The sequence below is a fragment of the Acipenser ruthenus genome, chromosome 9 (genome assembly GCF_902713425.1).
Source record: "Acipenser ruthenus chromosome 9, fAciRut3.2 maternal haplotype, whole genome shotgun sequence".
NCBI lineage: Eukaryota > Metazoa > Chordata > Actinopteri > Acipenseriformes > Acipenseridae > Acipenser > Acipenser ruthenus.
In genome coordinates this window covers 38,980,156-38,997,707 of record NC_081197.1, presented here as the reverse complement: position 1 = coordinate 38,997,707, position 17,552 = coordinate 38,980,156, and the positions used below count along the sequence as shown (strand labels likewise).

Here is a 17,552-nt window from a genome sequence, read left to right as displayed (position 1 = left end):
TGCCTTAGCCAGAAGATCAACAGTTAAATAGTATGGCAATGTCTCATTTTTGTGATTTTTTGCTTACGAGATATATTATGGGTAGAATGATCAAGTATATCTTCTCTTCTCAATCCACCATAGTGGGGAAAAAAAAAAAAAAAAAAAAAAAATCACAAAATGTCCTTGATTTACCTATGCAAGTACAATATATTCTCTAGACCAGTCCATATACAGTACCTACTTGTTCGATACTGGTAATATTTGAATTCATTATTTATAACCCTTCATTGAAGGTTTTACAAAATGTAAAGCCTGACTGCATGCAGAACTCACTTTTGTACTCCGCAGAACAAATGGTGAACTCCTTTTGAATCATCAGTTCATAACATCCATCTTGCTTGGATAGAGATTTCTGAAAAGCTTTACTAATAGTACCTACATTGGTCTTTTTTTTCCTACAACGGATATCAGAATCCTCATAGTAAAAACAGTGGGCCAGATTCTCAAAGCATTTTACTCAAAATGTGGACAAAATTTTTTAAAAAAAATAATAAACTTCTAAAGGGATACTTCATATTATCTCAATTTTGTTCACATTTATTGCTTACCCTAATATGTGTTCTGTATGGTTTTGCTTGTTTCTACTGATATCTTTATTTCCTATTATTGCTGGCTATTCCATACAAAAAATGGCTTCTCAAATGACACTCCAAGGTTGATTGTGGGAAAGTGAGTTAGGGCAGCATATTAGCATTGCCGCATGAGTCAATAGTTGAAGCATTGAATCCTGCATAACACCGATATGCTTCCCCGCCTCATATCTCCACAATCAGCTTGGAGGTAGTTTCTGTTAGCTTTATTATTATTATTTGTTTATTTAGCAGACGCCTTTATCCAAGGCAACTTACAGCATCAGCTGCAGAGTCACTTACAACTACGTCTCACCCGAAAGACGGAGCACAAGGAGGTTAAGTGACCTGCTCAGGGTCACACAATGAGTCAGTGGCTGAAGTGGGATTTGAACCTGGGACCTCCTGGTTACAAGCCCTTTTCTTTAACCACTGGACCACACAGCCTCCTAGCTTGTGGGCATAGCAAATAATGGTCTAAGCAGAAACAAAAGAATCATACAGAATGCACATTGTTAGACTGAGGAAAACAAATGCATACAAGGATGCAAGAATACATATTGGCCCTAAATCAAACGTCTCAGGCTGATTGCTGCATAAACAAAATGTTTTGGCAAAGGTTTATATATATATATATATACACACACACACACACATACACAGTAGATAGCAAATATGAAAACATTATGCATGTAGAAAAGGTCATTCACAGGACTAACTGCAGATCCATTGTCCATCATGGTCCCCTCATTTCTAGCAAGCTTGCTTGAATTTACTAACTTGCTTATGCAGGAATGGACTGCCACTCCACATGTCATTTATTAGAACCTTGGGAGATGAATGGCATGAGTCAGCTTTTGAGATTACAATTATCCAACAATGAATCATGTAAGCAGCAGCTGAAAACATGCCACATTCTCGGGATATTCACAGAGCCCATCCATGCAAAACAGCAGAAACAATTAAGCAAACTTCATGCACTTAACCACCAATATTAGTCAATATTGGGCTGATTTTCAGGCTTGTTAATTGGATTTTTCTGTATGTGCATCACCAGACTGCATTGCATAAAATACAAATAAAACCATTGACTGTTGTGGTACATGTACTGTTGACTGAACACAAGTTTGAAAAACAGGCCTATGCTTTTAAAGAAATATGCAGGAAAGCGTAAATGATACGTCACCATGACCAGATATAATTATAGGGTAAATTGGGCCCTATTTTCCACTATACTGGTTTTATAAAATTATGCTATAAATCACGCTTTAAGAAATGACGTTTGCTTCATATTTTCATTTTACTCTGTTACACATATTTGCAACCCAGTGTTCCATCCTTGACAGGTAGATAAATAGAGAAGCACAGCTGCTCCCACTGACATTCAAAAATCATATGCTACCAAAAGAAATTATTTTGTTCACTTAGCAAAAATATTTGCAATACAAAAAAAAAAAAAACCTAAAACATGTGATTAATGTACAATATTCATTGTGTAAAATACTTCTAGTATAATTCTATTTGATTTGTAATATGTATTTAAACACAAATAAAACAAGACCAATATTAGTTTTCACAGAGGGCAAAGGTTATGTGTGTCTTGCAACTGTTTAAGCTTCAGATTGATGGCTTGTAACTCTTGTTGCTTCCTGGCATCCCCCTAATATACCTCTAAATATGTGTTGAAATAGAACACAGCTAAAACTAAGACAGGAGGAGATTTGTATTCATATACTCTTTTGCCATCCCTTGAATTGCAATTAACTAGATCTATTACTTTAAGTATTGGATAGCACAATACTGTTCACACTCGCACAAAACGAGGCAGGACTGTGTATTCAGCCAGATCTTCCAGTTTAACCGGTTTTCATCAAGCTATTGAGGGAGTTCTATATAACATCAAAAGGCAATAAATACTTGTAAGGACTTGAATATTGGAGTTTAACACATTCTTTTATACACAAGACACTCTGAATCTTTTGCGTTTCCTAATAGCCATGTTAACCATAAACAAGAAGTCACAACTTGTTAATTTTGGTTTGTATGGTCCGAGCCATTTGATTACTGTAAGTGACACTGTAAGAAAATGTTTCATGTATGTATTTATAAAGGAACAAAAACTGTAATCAAAACAAACCAAAAAAAAAAAAAAAAACAACAAAGTGACCATGGGAGCGTTCCATCATTCATTACAAAATGTAATACTGTTGGAAAGCAGGATGGTAGTTCATATAAATGGTGGGTTTCACATGCGAGACACATCAGAGAATTCTGTGCATGAATTTTCCCCATTTTTATTTACATTTTCATTATGTTGCAGTCATTTTGTAGACAACCAATGATCGAGGCCAGCATGCAGGCAGACAGACAGACAGAGAAAACCAGCAGCTGGGGGAGAAATGGCTCTTCTCTTTCCAAGATGTCTTTAAAGAAAATAAACATCCAATACATTGAGTCTTAACCTATTTTCACTTTAAATAATACTGTCATTTTTCATATCCTTATGCCAGGGAAAAAAACAAAAAAACACACACCACACTACATAATCTTGCAATGTACATACTGTTTGGGCACTTGGAAAATATTTTAATGAATTACCTTTCACCAAACTTCCCCACTTCTAGATAGGTATTTTGCCTGAAATCTTGCCATAGTCCTTTTGTAGCTAAACGTCTGTAAATGCAATGAGTTTCTCTTAGTGTAATCACTGTTCAAGGCCCCACACTAGCCTGCTTATTACACTAAAGTTTCACACATCTTTTAGACAGCTGGGTAAACTACAGCATTTCACACAGGAAGAGTTAAACAGTAGTATTAAAATAAAACACATAAAAATAAAGGCAAACGACATTTGTGCACAGCAATTATGGTAGTAACTCTCCAGTTTCTTCCAACCATCACCCCTTAGCCAACACAGATAACTAAATGAAGAAATACCATATCAAAATGTGTTCCTCTTATTTCTACAGCTTATTTTTTAGCCTGCGTTTTCTCCATAATATGAATGTCACCAACCCACTTACTTGTTTAGGAGGTCTGAAGATCAACAGACAACCAATAGTTTCTTCACCCGTTAAACCAAAGCACTGGATGTTGCCAAGCTACTGAAGCTTGGAGGCGAGGTCCAGTCTAGCAAGTCACTGGCCAGTAACTGCCTGGACCAGGCAGAATTTATTCTTTAACCCACTGACATGCAAAGGCCAATGCAGCCCGCACTAAGACCCCGGCCAAGATCACCAACACGTCATGACTGGGATTGGAACCAGAAAGCTTTCCATGACTCGCCCTGCACTCCAGGAACCATACCAAGTTTATTTTCAGTAGCCTACTCCTATAGCTGACCGATGTAGAGGTTTTGTCATCTGAACGAAAGAACACACAGATTGTATTTACAAACACTAACACTAGATTGATACCTACAATAATAATAATAATAATTCGTCATTTATCAGACACTTTTATCCAAAGCAACTTGGCGACTATGGGGGGGGGGGGGGGTGAACTATGCATCATCAACAACTGCTGCTGCAGAGTCACTTACAATACAAGCAGCTTACCATTCAGAACAGTCATGCAGGAGATATGTATGTGTCCAGCTATTTTGAGAATAGTGGCAGTTAATCAACTTAAAAGAAGAGGATGACTCCACAGATGTAAGTTTTCATTTTTGCAAATTTAAATAAGGAAAGACTGATTTAAAAGGAAAGACTGAATATTGCTTTGGAACCATCTGTAAACATGTACAGCAATCAAAAATAAAAGAGCTCCACATAATTCATTTTCTTGTGGAATAGAGTCATATCACAGGGAAGAGTTCCAGAAAAGTAACCACTCTTAACCTACACATATCCACCCCCACCCAATCTGATGCTAAGAAACATAGCTGGGGTGGTTTAGGCACAATGAATGATTTGTTGACTGGAGAAGTTTCCAAGTGCTACACACCTAAAATAAATCTCTTGGACACAAATGAAACTCCACAATATCCCTAGGACAACACTGCCAAATAGTGATCTTAATGCTGGGTTCAAAGGCTATAGTGTCAGAATTTAAAAGTAAAAAAGTCACTGGCCCCCATCAGCTCATTTTATTTTGTGCAGTCTCTGCAGATATCTAATTGGGAACTGTGACATTTTTCACTTCGAAGAGGAACTCAAATAACCCGTGCCACTGACACAAGGGAAATGTACTGATTACTAACACACTCCTTTAAAGGCTGAAGACAGGCCTTTGACAGGTTGAATCTTTTAAGTTTTAACTCCCTGTACACATAACTTGCAATTCACTATTTTACAGAATACAGATTTTAAAAAAATCTCAGAATTAGACACATCAGTGGCTTATCCCTGAACTGATCTACATATTTATTGTTTGAGAAATGTATGGCTCAAGGTTGAACAAAGCTTGAAATTACTTTGTACAAAGAGGGAAAAAGAGCTCTCTGTTCATAGGTAGAGAGCATGCATAGTTTGGATGTCCAGCTGACAGCATGTTTGTGTCTGTGAAATCAAAGAGTCTTGGTTTTCTTCAAAGGTCAGGCAATGACGAGTAGTAAGGATGGTAAGGCCCATTTACCTAAAACAGAGAGCAAACAGCTTTAATTGGCAGAAGTAACCATATACAATGAAACAATGATATTTAATGAAATTATTATTTTTTATTTCCTCGGATCATCTCCATCACTGGCAAATCTGAAGCAGCTTCCAGTTCACACGAGGCTAAAACTATCAGCATCAAACAGATTCAGGTTTTTTATGGCTTAAAAACACTACCATCACCTGGGTTGTTGACCTGAATCACATGGTCTATACAAGCATATTAAATGGATTCCAGGACCCACAGTATACCATTATAAAACTCATGCCTAAAACATAAAAATGGTTAACAAAGTTATTATTATTTTTTTTTTTTAGTTCTTATACTGCGTTAAGAAACCATACAGTTATTAAGTTGCAATTCTAACATCCTGATATTAATTTAATTTGTAGTTAAGTATGACAAATGCGATACAATATTGTCACGTTTACCAAATGCCAGGTGCGGCTAGCAGCTTCTGGATGTTTGGGCATGTAGCATAACCAGTTTCCTGAATGCAAGTGCTCTAACCCTAACCACTTGTGGGTATAGTCTAATATTCTAGAACATCTGCTGTTTGTGGGCCTCCAGATAGGACACACATTGCACATTATGGAGTTTTTGAAATGCCATCAACAAGTGGTTGCAGGTTCCTTCCAAGGTACTGTTCCAAGTTAAACCTTTGAAGTATGTTACAGCTGCTTGTTCCAACTGGTTGCCAAAACATGTTTACACAGAAACATTACTAAAAAAAAAAAACCAATACCATTAAAATCAGTACTTAAAGTCGAGGCTGGGGCTGTGCAATTATCTCCTTACACCTCCTCCAGCCGGCCTCTAGAAATAGCTCGGAATGCATGTTTTCCAGTGGCTCATCCATTTCAATAATCCCAGTTGATTTAACCTCCTCCAAAAAAAACAACACTTCAAAATGTGATTATCGAAACAGATTTGAAATAACTGCTGTTCATATTGAGGAAACGTTTTTTGTAGAATTATACCCACCACATTTTGTTTTGTACAATATCCACTGTGTACAGTAAAAAGTCATGATGCTAGAATCTAGATGCAAACTATTTCTGACAGAAAAAAAAGTGACTGTCTCCTCTAACGCGATCTGGAAAGTGCATTTTTTTTAAAAGTTTTTTTTACAAAAGTAAAAAATACTTTAGTTATTAACACACAGAAACCTACCCGCGCGTCGTACTCCAGCACAAAAGGGGGGATGTCGATTTGCTCTGGTAATATACATGTAAAGAGCTGCTGGAGGTTCTCCACGTGTTGAACTTTGTCCTTTAACCCAGAGACATTAAATGTGGTGAAAAACCATGTTGACACCTGTTCCAAAGAAAGGTGCATTACTAAACAAGCCTGTGGCTGCAGATACTCTGACTACTGAAACTGTTTTTGTTCCGACAGCGACCACTGGTTACGTCACTGCTTTCATGTTTCATTTAAACATTACAGGAAGACATGAACATTTTCTTTACCTTGGAACGGAATGTGGGGTGCACAAAGTAAAAAGCTTGCAGGTTCTTTTTATACCTGTGAGAAAAACAAACAAACAAATAAAAAAAGTGTGCAATTGAAGCAATGGTTTAGGGCACTTGAGTTTGAAAGGACATGGTTTTCCAGATCACAGTTTGATTAATACTCTAAATTAGCAAAATTATCTAAAAGTCTATACACCCCATCAGGTGGTCTCCCAACTGAAAAAGACCAACATAGTGGTCACGTTTTGTATGTGATCCGTGCGCAACCATTGCTGGTAGTGTCACGTGAGCTGTTCAGTGTGTTGATATACAAATAAATCCTGTTTGCCTGCGGGGCGTATCAACTTCAACCTCCGTAGAGCTCTCCTGCCTGTCACTCAGCAGCGAATGCAAGCACTCACATGGCAGACAGCTACTCTGTCACAAGCATTAATAGGGCAGCAGTGTGAAGTAATGGTTAGGGCTCTGGACTCTTGACCGGAGGGTCGTGGGTTCAATCCTACGTGGGGGACACTGATGCTGTACCCTTGAGCAAGGTACTTTAACTAGATTGCTCCAGTAAAAACCCAACTGTATAAATGGGTAATTGTATGTAAAAATAATGTGATATCTTGTAACAATTGTAAGTCGCCCTGGATAAGGGCGTCTGCTAAGAAATAAGTAATAATAATACCCTGTAACTTTCTAAACAAGGGATTTAGGGGAGCTCCCTAATAAAAGCTGAATCTCAAAACAATTGTGTTACAGCTGTGTATAATGGCATTTAAAAAATGGGATATGCGACAGATTACTGTACATTTACAAAGTGAATTGACAAAGAAAGAAAAAAATCCAATAGACAATTCTATCCCACTGGTTCCAACCAGACAGCATCATCAGACCAGTGGGTTGTGAGAAACTCACTGATTAAATAGTTTCTGCAACATCCGAGTGCTACCTGGTGTACACTAGGGAGTTTAGCAACATACTTTGGATTTTGTATGCATACAACAGTGACAGAAAATCAGATTTTCCCCACTTGAACTTCATCGTAATAAATACATTACATACATACATTTTGAACCACACAGTGGGTACAGTATACTTCTAGTGCTTCAGGTATGCCAAGTACAACCTCTGGACCAGACTCATGGGACAGGCATGCGAAACGCATTTTGGACATCCACATTTGAGGAGGTGTGGAATACATTACAAGTGCAGAAGACTTTTTTTTGAAGTGCAGAAGACTTTCATTTTGTATTCATTTTTGACCCCCTTTATTGACATTATGAAACACAATGGCAATGCAGTAGAGCAGGGCTGAGAGTTCAACACAAACTCCTATTCACTTACTTGCTGTCTACAATGTCATAAAGCTTCTTTAGGAAATCAGAGTCCAGGTGATTGTGTTCACCAGTCAGCGTATGGAAATACACCAGGACATACTCCTTCACTACTATGTGATCCATGACATGGATAAAATACAGCAGGGCCTGGCAGAAAAAAAAAAACAAACATTGTTTAACATGGGGAACACACCTTTGATTTTCAGACGTGAAAGATTTCTTGTTCACAAATATAAATAGCCATTCTTTCCTGTTGGTTTTTTCCAAAGATACTCTGTACCTTTTCACTGCTCTATTGTATGTGAATTAACTGGTTTATTCATTTTATCTAAGCTGCACACTTTGTTTTTCACTCACAAATCATTTAAGCCAAACCTTAAATTATGTGAAATGTTAACATATATAAACTCCACAAAGACAAATATTCAGATCATTAATAATGTTTGGAAAATTATATGGAGAAGAAACACTCATCATATACCAAGCCCCTCTCCCCCTTCCTCCATGTTAACAGTAAAATCAGTACTACTGTATTGCAGAAGTAACAATTCCACCATAAATCTAAATCAAAATCTAATTAAAAAAAAGGAGAAAACTTTTATTGCTATTATCAAGAATGTGATTAGTATTTATAAAACTATTACCTTTTCAATGTCTATTTGTGCTACAGGAATGTTTCTTCCTACTAAAACCATAACCGTTCGACCACAGATATCCACACCTAGGAAAAAAAGATAACATACATAAATAACCTTTCCCAGCACAAAAAAAAAACAGCACTTTAATTTTCTTATTTTGTTTGTTACATTTTTAGTGTCTGATTTAGCTCAGTTTTTATTCCCAATTTTCAGACTGTCCAATCATGTTTCCTTCTCTGCAGAAACTCCCCCACAAGGAACACAAAGCCACCTTATGGCTTGGAACTTGGTTTCAGGAGACTAGGTTTCAGGCCACTGCAGGGGACTTGGGATTTGATACAGCAAAGTTGCCTCAAACTAGGTCTCCTGGAACCAGTTTTCAAGCCACAGTTCCTGAAAAAAAAAAAAAAAAAGTGACTTCATGTTCCTTTAGCTTTAGAAACTGAAAAAGCATCAGGAAATACAATGGGCTAACTCAAAGCTTTGTGCCATTCTTTTACTGACACCATACTGTATCTGCCCTTATTTAAAGTGCTATTCATAAACCTATAGTGCCAGTATTTACATTAGTACCTTAGCTTGATCTAGAAACTAAATATCTTTCAGTCCAGCCAATCACATGCTACATTTGGCACCACTTGATGACTTACAATGGGGTGTGTACAAGCCCAGATCAGCAGTTAATACCTGGAGAATAAGGTGCTGTGTTTAGAAATTAAATACAAGGAAAGAGACTTAGGAAGCAGAAATTCCAGTAACAGCAAAATTGTTGGCGACGCTCGGCCAGGACGCACCGCCCCCCTGGGAGCTCCCGTCCACGGTCGGCTGTGGAATAGCCTGGACTCAAACCAGCGACATCCAGGCTATAGAGCGTCTTTACTGGATGCACCACTTGGGAGCCGTAAATGTTGTTCAGAGTGACAGAGCAGCCAGAAAGCTTAGAAAAAAGAATGAGAAAGCTTGTGTGCCTCTGCATTAGATAATGTAAACAAACTGGTACGCCAGTAATGTCTGGTTTCTGATGAAGCAAAGGCAAAACTATAGAAGAATGTTCAATCATATGTTATAGTAAAACTGTACATGATTTTGGGACACTGCAGCTTTAAACGTCCATCACCTGGAACATACATTATTTAACAAGTCATCAGACAAAATAACAGGTACGTTTAGACTGCTTAAAAGAAAATGTTATCAATTTAAAGCAAGATAAAAGATTCAGGGTCATTGCTATTGTCTTAACCAAACGCCATTATACCAACAATAAGGGTACTTTACAGTGACTTTATGAATCGGACAGAAAAATAAGCTGTCGTAAAACATATTACTGGTCCAGGAAACCTGAATCCAGCCCCCATTGTCTCATGTTGGCCCAATTTGTGCTTTTGGAGTTGTTTAAAAATAAATAAGGCAAGCTACAAAAACTGCGATAGCGCTCACTGCTGTTGGATGATAAGATGCCATTTACAGTGTTGCCTGAGTGATAAACGACTTTACCTTGACCATCTGTCAGTTGGGATTTTGAAATGAGAAAATGTATGTCAAAGTGACAATCCTTTGGGACAGCTGTTCCTCTGTATCAGTGACACCATATCTTTTCACACCATCAAAGTCAGTGCTGGTTAGGGAACTGAAGGACTTCAGCCACAAAAATTTAGCGGAGCAGTCATGCCCTCTAGTGGAAACTCCCTGCAACTGAAAACCTTTAAAAAAATGCAGCCCAGGAGGCAAATATGCTCTACATTTAAGCTTACTTGTAGAAACTAACCACTCTGAAAGCAATCATACCTCTATTGTTTACACAAGAGGGGTGTAATGGTTTAACACTGCTACTGTAGCAAAAGTGGCACTTACAATGAAATAATTCAAGCCAAGTTTTAAAAAGCTTGCCCCCAACACAATGCCCCCACTGTCCTGAAACAAAACAAAAAAAAAAAACACCTCACCTGTTTGATATAATGCCTTTAAAGCCGCAATGTCTGACAAGTCTTCTGCTCTTGCTCTACAAAGCCAACGGTTATAGCTGTGGGAGGAAAAAAAACAAAACAGAAAATACATAAATAGATTATTTTAACTGGTACCCTCAGAAATCACACCACATCAGTGTTCCACCATCTACTGTCAAGAAATGGAACTCCCTTAAAGTGACTGTAGCGAACAATAAGAATTTCATAAATAATTTTGCATTTCCATTAGCTATAAATGGCTCAAATATGCAGTTTTGATATAAAACACATGTTACAGCAAAATGTATTATCTTAAAACATGATATCAGATACTTAGGTTAAAGAAAATTCTCATGTCTTATGCAGAAATTCTGTTACACTTGCACTTCCTAGGTTATTTAACCTCACAGGTGTCTTCTGGGCCAAAACAGATTACTGGTTGAAAGCATGTCAGTCAATAGGGGACTTTCCCTTACTCTCTAGGTGAAATGACTAAGAAAGTGCACCGATATCTGACTCGGAGATGTATTTAACCTTGTTTTGACCAAATGAAAGCGCGCAATATGGCCACAATCACTTAAAGGTGACGGGCATGTTTAAAGAGAGACTCACTTTCTCTGGTGTTGTTTATGCTGTGCTGCCTCGGACATCTGCCCCTGCAGAATTAACTTCCGTTGCTTATCAACATCTCCTTCCATCCTGGCAAAAGCGTGGGAGCCCACGAAGGACAAGTCCTTTTGCAAATCATCCTCCTGTTCTGAATCTTTCAAAAAAAACAAAAAAACACCCACACACAATTAACTGACAGAAGTTGTACTTTTGTTTTGCAAAAGACATTTTGCAGAGACAATGCTGCGGCCCCAACCTACAGTTTGGGAACTGCTGGACAAAAAAATACTGCTTAATTTCTAATAATGTACCTTAAAAAACAAAAAACAAACAAAAAAAAAACCACAAACAAACACACGACAAAAGTATATGAACATTAAAGAAAAAAAATCCAACAACTTTTACTGACACGCAGTCAGTGGCGGAGGAACAGAAAGATGAGCTCAGGTGCAGGTTGTTCGTGGGCCTGCTTCAATTTACACTTTTGTACTCCACTTTTGTGTCTCTCCTATGGTGTACAGTTGACCGTGTTGCACCTGTGTGACATATTTTAATTTCGCATCAAGTCCTGAGACCCTGTCAGAAAGGAGAACACACCAGGCCCCGTAGAATTAATGAATGAATGAATGAATGAATGAATGAATGAATAAAACAGATTAAATGAATAAATCACCGAGGTGGATGGCCCTGAAAATGAATACATTGGTTATATAATGATTTCAACTTTTGAGTTTGCCCCTGCTGGGGCCCCCTAAGTGCGTAGGCCCCTGTGCAACTGCACTGGCCGATGCCTCCGCAAACTTTAAACAACAATGTGTCAACAAAATCTTTATTTGCACGAGCCTGTTCAAACCATTCCCATCTAAAGACGTTCAGGTGTTCATCCTGTACCTGCAAGTGGGATTGAGGCGCTTTCTGTTGCATTCAGGCTTTTCCCTGCTGCTTTAAGTAGGCATTGTTTCTTTTCAGACTGTCCGAAACTGTTTGCCTTGCAATTTGGATCTTTTTGTGCTTGTTTTTTCAGTTTTTTCTATTTAGAGATAGCTTGGCTTGTGGACGCATACACAATGTCTTGCTTGTGTGTTTTTTTTTTGTTTGTTTTTTTAAACTACTAGTTTTAAACTTAGAAAAGAAATGACATGCTGGACTGCACAGTCAGATTTACATTTGTTTGAGAAAGACAAGGCTAACTAATCATGGCGTATTCCAGAATAGACCAGATTCGAGATTGTACAGGATATCACACACCATTCATTCCAATGGGAATTTGGTCAGGACTCAATCATGCTGAATTATACAGAACGCCGGTATGCAGAGGGGTTGGATTAGCCAGGTTTTACTGTATGTTGCATGAACTGGATTAAAGTGAAATCGGTGTCCTGCTTCAACAAATGACTTCAATACAATTGTGATTATTTTTGGATATGTCTTGGTTGGTTGTCATAGTAATGACCTATAGTACTGTGTAAAAATAAATAGGTATCTACCCAACCAGTGGTGTAGTCGAGGGTATACGCAGGTAAACAGCGTTTAGCTACTTCTAATTTGGGCGATATAGCGTTTACCCACTTCTCACACAAGGGGCAGACCTAGGATCTATACTTTTGCTGTGAGCAGCGACGTGTCTGTTACGTTGCTGTGCGCTCACGTCATAAAATCACACGCACAGCACTCATCTAGCTTTGGACTCCGAGAATATATATTTTTCTGGATATTAATGCAGCACCACCGCATAGGTGTCAATCACCTGCTTTGCATATATCAGTATGGACGGCAGGGAAATCCTATTGGTTAAGAGAAGCAAAGAGCTGACTAGCAATAGCCAATCGAGTGCGTTTTAAGACATGCAGTGCCAGTCCACTGATTATGATGAAGACGGCGTTTGCAAATCTTTTATTATTACTACTATTATTAATTCTGACTGCATGTTAACAGCAATAAACAAAGGAAAGAAAAGGTAGGTGGATACCATGCAAAGTTAAGCAGGATCTAGGGGTCTTTAATATAAAATAAATAAATGGGAATAAATAGAATAAATAATTTTTTAGTACGTAAAACACAAATTCCTACAACACAACTGACCTTGCTGTCTTAAAACTGGTAGAGATGGCATCATCTTTACAACACCGTTTAAAATAAAAAATAATACAAATGCCTATAGTCTCTTAGACAACTTAGAGTATATAATAGTAGTACGTGAACTTTTTGATAAACTGCAAAGGCGTGTGCTTACTACGTTCCTCTTCATTTTACCGTAGATAATACTGTGTGCGACTCCGTGCGATGTTACTTCTTTGGTTTGGTAATAAATAGGAAGGCGCTGAAAGGATGACAAGTGTAGTCGGATGATGTTAAAAAAAAAAATAATTCCTAAAAACCCAATTAAAAAAACGTTCCTAACATGCCACTGCCTGGCCTGGAGCACCAAACAGCAGAGTTTACCCACTTCTTTATTTACCACTACACCACTGTACCCACCCCACTGTTTACTTACATATTGGAACATTTTCAGTGCTTTCACTTGGAGAAGTTGGGATGAGAATACATATTTGCAAAGAAAAGCAAGATACATTGTTTAGCGGGAGCATTTTGGAACAAAATCTTAGGAGCAAACAGTTCAGAAGAAAACACACTGTACTTAAATCAAGCCAAACTTGCACTGAAGGCACATCTGATATCATAATCAAATCCCTGTCTCCTGAACTGGGAAATGAAATAACCTGAGTTTAAGGGCACAATTTCTAGTTTCATGAGGCTGACTGCTAAACCCACTCAAAAGTGATTCTGCACGCTTTCATTTCTTTTCACATGTTTCTTGAGTGGGAATAGTCAGTGGGAATTATTATTATTATTATTATTATTATTTATTTCTCAGCTGACGCCCTTATCCAGGGCGACTTACAATTGTTACAAGATATCACATTATTTTTACATACAATTACCCATTTATACAGTTGGGTTTTTTTTTTACTGGAGCAATCTAGGTAAAGTACCTTGCCCAAGGGTACAGCAGCAGTGTCCCCACCGGGGAGTGAACCCACAACCCTCCGGTCAAGAGTCCAGAGCCCTAACCACTACTCCACACTGCTGCCCTTATACTACAGATTCAGGATATCGGTAACATCTTTGTAGAAGCATGCATGCATGCCATAACCTAATGTTTACAAAATGCAAAGAATAGTTGATGGCAACACATGATCCCCTATTTTATATTTTTGGTTGACATAAATTAGTTCCATGTGGTTAGTTTTATGCAATGAAGCAAAGAGTGACATGTATTTAATGTTATCCTTGATTTGATATGAAGACTAAATACAGAAACCAGAACTGGTACATGGAAAATTTTACTCCCTGAACTGGATTTAGTACCTGGTGGAGATTTATGAACAAAAGAATAGTAAATGTAATCTTAACAAAAATAAATGTTTAGATACTGAAGACATGCATGCAAAAATATGCATAAAAATACAGCTTCACACAAAAATAAATCCCATATAAAAATCCCAGACAGAAATAGAATTTGCCACCTTTCCCAAAGAAATGAAGCAACCAATGGCCCATGGTAATAGCGCTCACCTTCATGAAAGCCTGGTTTTTCTGAAATGCGGATTTGCCTCTCTGGTACAACTGGTTCTCCTTCAGAATTGCCAATATCTGCAGGGATGAGAGGGAGACTCCTGTGCTCTTCTTCTACAGATCTCGGGAAGTACAGTGGCAACAGCTTCTTATATACAGGCTGAACAACGCACAGAAAGATGGAAAGGAGATCACAAAAAGCATACAAAGGGTACCATTCTGATTAAATGTTTTACCACAAGTAAAAGGGCACAGCTGCCAATTTGTTTTCCATTAACAAATGGCTGGAAACAGTTCCGATTTAAAAACTTAGATCCCACCATAAAGAAAGCAATTGTCTTTAAAAACAACACTCTTCTGAAAACTCCTGCATTACCAAACGCATAAGCAGTTAATCAGAAATACCTCAGAGTTCTATTCCCAAGGGCATGATTTTTGTTAAGCAGTCTTTAAAAACATTCAAAAACATGAACCGCATCAAAAGCCATGAATGCATGGACTGATGCTCTTTCATCGTAGTGGTCCTGGAAGGTTTTTACATAGTTTGCAAATCTCCTTTATGCCAACACCAAAAACAGCGTAACTCATCCTATTAGTTTTATATTCAAATTCTTTGTCTCGCTTTCTGATACATGCAGTGGATTTCCTTTTTGGACTTCTCTTCCTTACAAAGGACCTTTAAAGTCAAAGACAATCGACCCTGCCAACACACTGGTGTAGCAGGGAGGGTGGTCATAGTGATGTTTTCAGGGATAGAAAAACAGCCTACGGCTCAATTGAGGATACCTAGTGACAAGTAGCACTAATATGATTGGTTGTAGGTCTAACACGTGAGCCACAAAACACACTGTATTCCGATTGGTCTATAAAGTCTGCCCTTACCTCCTCTAGATCTGTCACAGCAAACACTACAGTCTCAATTGTTTCTCCATGGTTCTCCAGAAACCTACGGACTGTTCCTGTGGAAATTGACACATTAGACTTCATACAGTCCATAAACTTTATATACAAGCCAACAGTTAATTCCCAAGTTAAGCCAGTAAAGGCTAATATCAACAATGTTTTAATAGGTGTTTCTGTCTTGCCATTATTATTTACCTTGTTATCAATTCCCACTTCCCCCAGACCTAATTGTTAGGAGGTTGATGCGTTCATCATGATGATGACGACAACGATGGTATTATTAGAAGAGTGTTTAGTATAGAACAATCACTTTGTAAGACTTCAAATGAAGTCTTTAAGACTGAAAGTACCAAACCTTGTTAAGTGATTATTAGGTGTACTAAAATAAGGAGAATAAAATGGTAAAAACTCAACAGTGTGAATTGTGACTTAAATGTACAGTATGTTTAGAACTGTTAGGTGGATACCTTTAAATCAAGTTCAGAGAGTATTACTCATGCACTCTTTGCTGTGTCAGACCCACGAGTGAAGCGAGTAGTCTGTCATACAAAGAGCGTAAGAGAAAGTACACTCAACTTGATTAGATGTAGCCATCAAACAGCATATTATAAAAAGTCACTACATCCAAAAACAAGAGACACAAAGCTGATAGTAACATATGTAATATGTTTATGCAGATTCTGTTGTGGTTTACACAAATATAACGTGTCAATAATACACACTTACTGAGTGCTATGTGGGTGGCATCCTCTATTGGGTACCCTCTCTTGGGCAAGTTAATACCACAAAACCCCACAGAAACCAGAGCCTGCTCCCTAGGAAAATGATGAGAACAGGTAGAAGGTAACAACCACATTACAATTTGCTTTTTTTGGATTCACCCGAGATACAGCCCAGGGCTTGACTATCTGAAGTTTCAATGTGTGCTGCGGGGCTCATCTCAAATCAAGGCATCATTCTGTATCAACTGGCCCGTAAGACTTATGTTTAAAGTAGCCACCTGGGGTACTACACAATGCAGAACCCAACACAAATAGTAGGAGGGGACATTCAGGTCACTTTGAGGGAAAGACTAAAGAGCCTGGCTGATTCATTATATATAACAGCAGTTGAGTCTCCATGTCTATCCAATCCTTGACCTCTCTACCACCAAGTTAATTTCTTTATTGATCTAATGAATCCAGTCAATCTAAAATCACGTTTCACTCCATGCACTTGTTACTGTGCTGATGAACCGAATAAAGCATAGTAAATGGCTGGATGATGTCAAAACTTCTTTCTTACTTGGCTAGCTGCATGACATTCCGGTAGCAGCTGTAGAGTGAGCTCTCGGCAGCAGTCCTGTATCTGGCTTTGTATTTGGGCCCTACTGTGTGAACTATGAATCGGGCAGCCAGGTTAAACCCTTTGGTCATCTTAGCTTCCCCTGTTCGACAGCCTACAGCAAAAAAAAAAAAAAGAGAGAGAAGAGGAAACTATTTGTTTCTGGATTTGTTTTTTTCTGATAAATTGAGCTTTAGCTTTTCTAAAGTGTCACATCTGGAAAAAATGTACATTAAGATCCTAAGAAACGCTGGATGTAATATCCGATATATAAATGATCTGCAGTCCACAGTAGTTCTTTCGTCAAATGATGGTACTCCTCATTGAACAACATATATCTTTTTCAAAGTCTTCATGTTTCAAATCACTCTGTATTTAGGGGATTAAAAAGAAGTTTGGAAAATGTTTCATATACTTCTATGTTATATCCACTAAGGAAAACACAGTGATTCTACATGGTTTTATTTTTCAATGCAAGCCAATATTAAACATCTTTCAATATTAAACATCTTCAAAAGTTCTGATTAGGATTCGTACACATTTTGTGCCAAACACC

The 17,552-nt window shown here is 38.0% G+C and overlaps 1 protein-coding gene across 2 annotated transcripts in view; it reads right to left on the bottom strand.

Moving 5' to 3' along the window:
* Nucleotides 1-1,266: 1,266 nt before the first annotated feature.
* gdap2 (ganglioside induced differentiation associated protein 2) overlaps nt 1,267-17,552 on the bottom strand; it is a 25,143-nt gene continuing 8,857 nt past the window's right edge. The window contains exons 4-15 of one of the 2 annotated variants that reach the window (XM_059029961.1): nt 16,958-17,111; nt 16,400-16,488; nt 15,653-15,729; nt 14,771-14,930; nt 11,198-11,348; nt 10,586-10,662; nt 8,649-8,725; nt 8,012-8,151; nt 6,677-6,731; nt 6,381-6,524; nt 5,953-6,093; nt 1,267-5,186 (exon numbers count right to left, since the gene is read on the bottom strand). In XM_059029961.1, coding sequence (XP_058885944.1) covers nt 5,968-6,093; nt 6,381-6,524; nt 6,677-6,731; nt 8,012-8,151; nt 8,649-8,725; nt 10,586-10,662; nt 11,198-11,348; nt 14,771-14,930; nt 15,653-15,729; nt 16,400-16,488; nt 16,958-17,111 — 1,250 coding nt within the window. In that variant the 3' untranslated portion in view covers nt 1,267-5,186; nt 5,953-5,967. The remainder of the gene's footprint in view (nt 5,187-5,952; nt 6,094-6,380; nt 6,525-6,676; nt 6,732-8,011; nt 8,152-8,648; nt 8,726-10,585; nt 10,663-11,197; nt 11,349-14,770; nt 14,931-15,652; nt 15,730-16,399; nt 16,489-16,957; nt 17,112-17,552) is intronic. The other variant, XM_034009728.3, reaches the window with a different exon arrangement.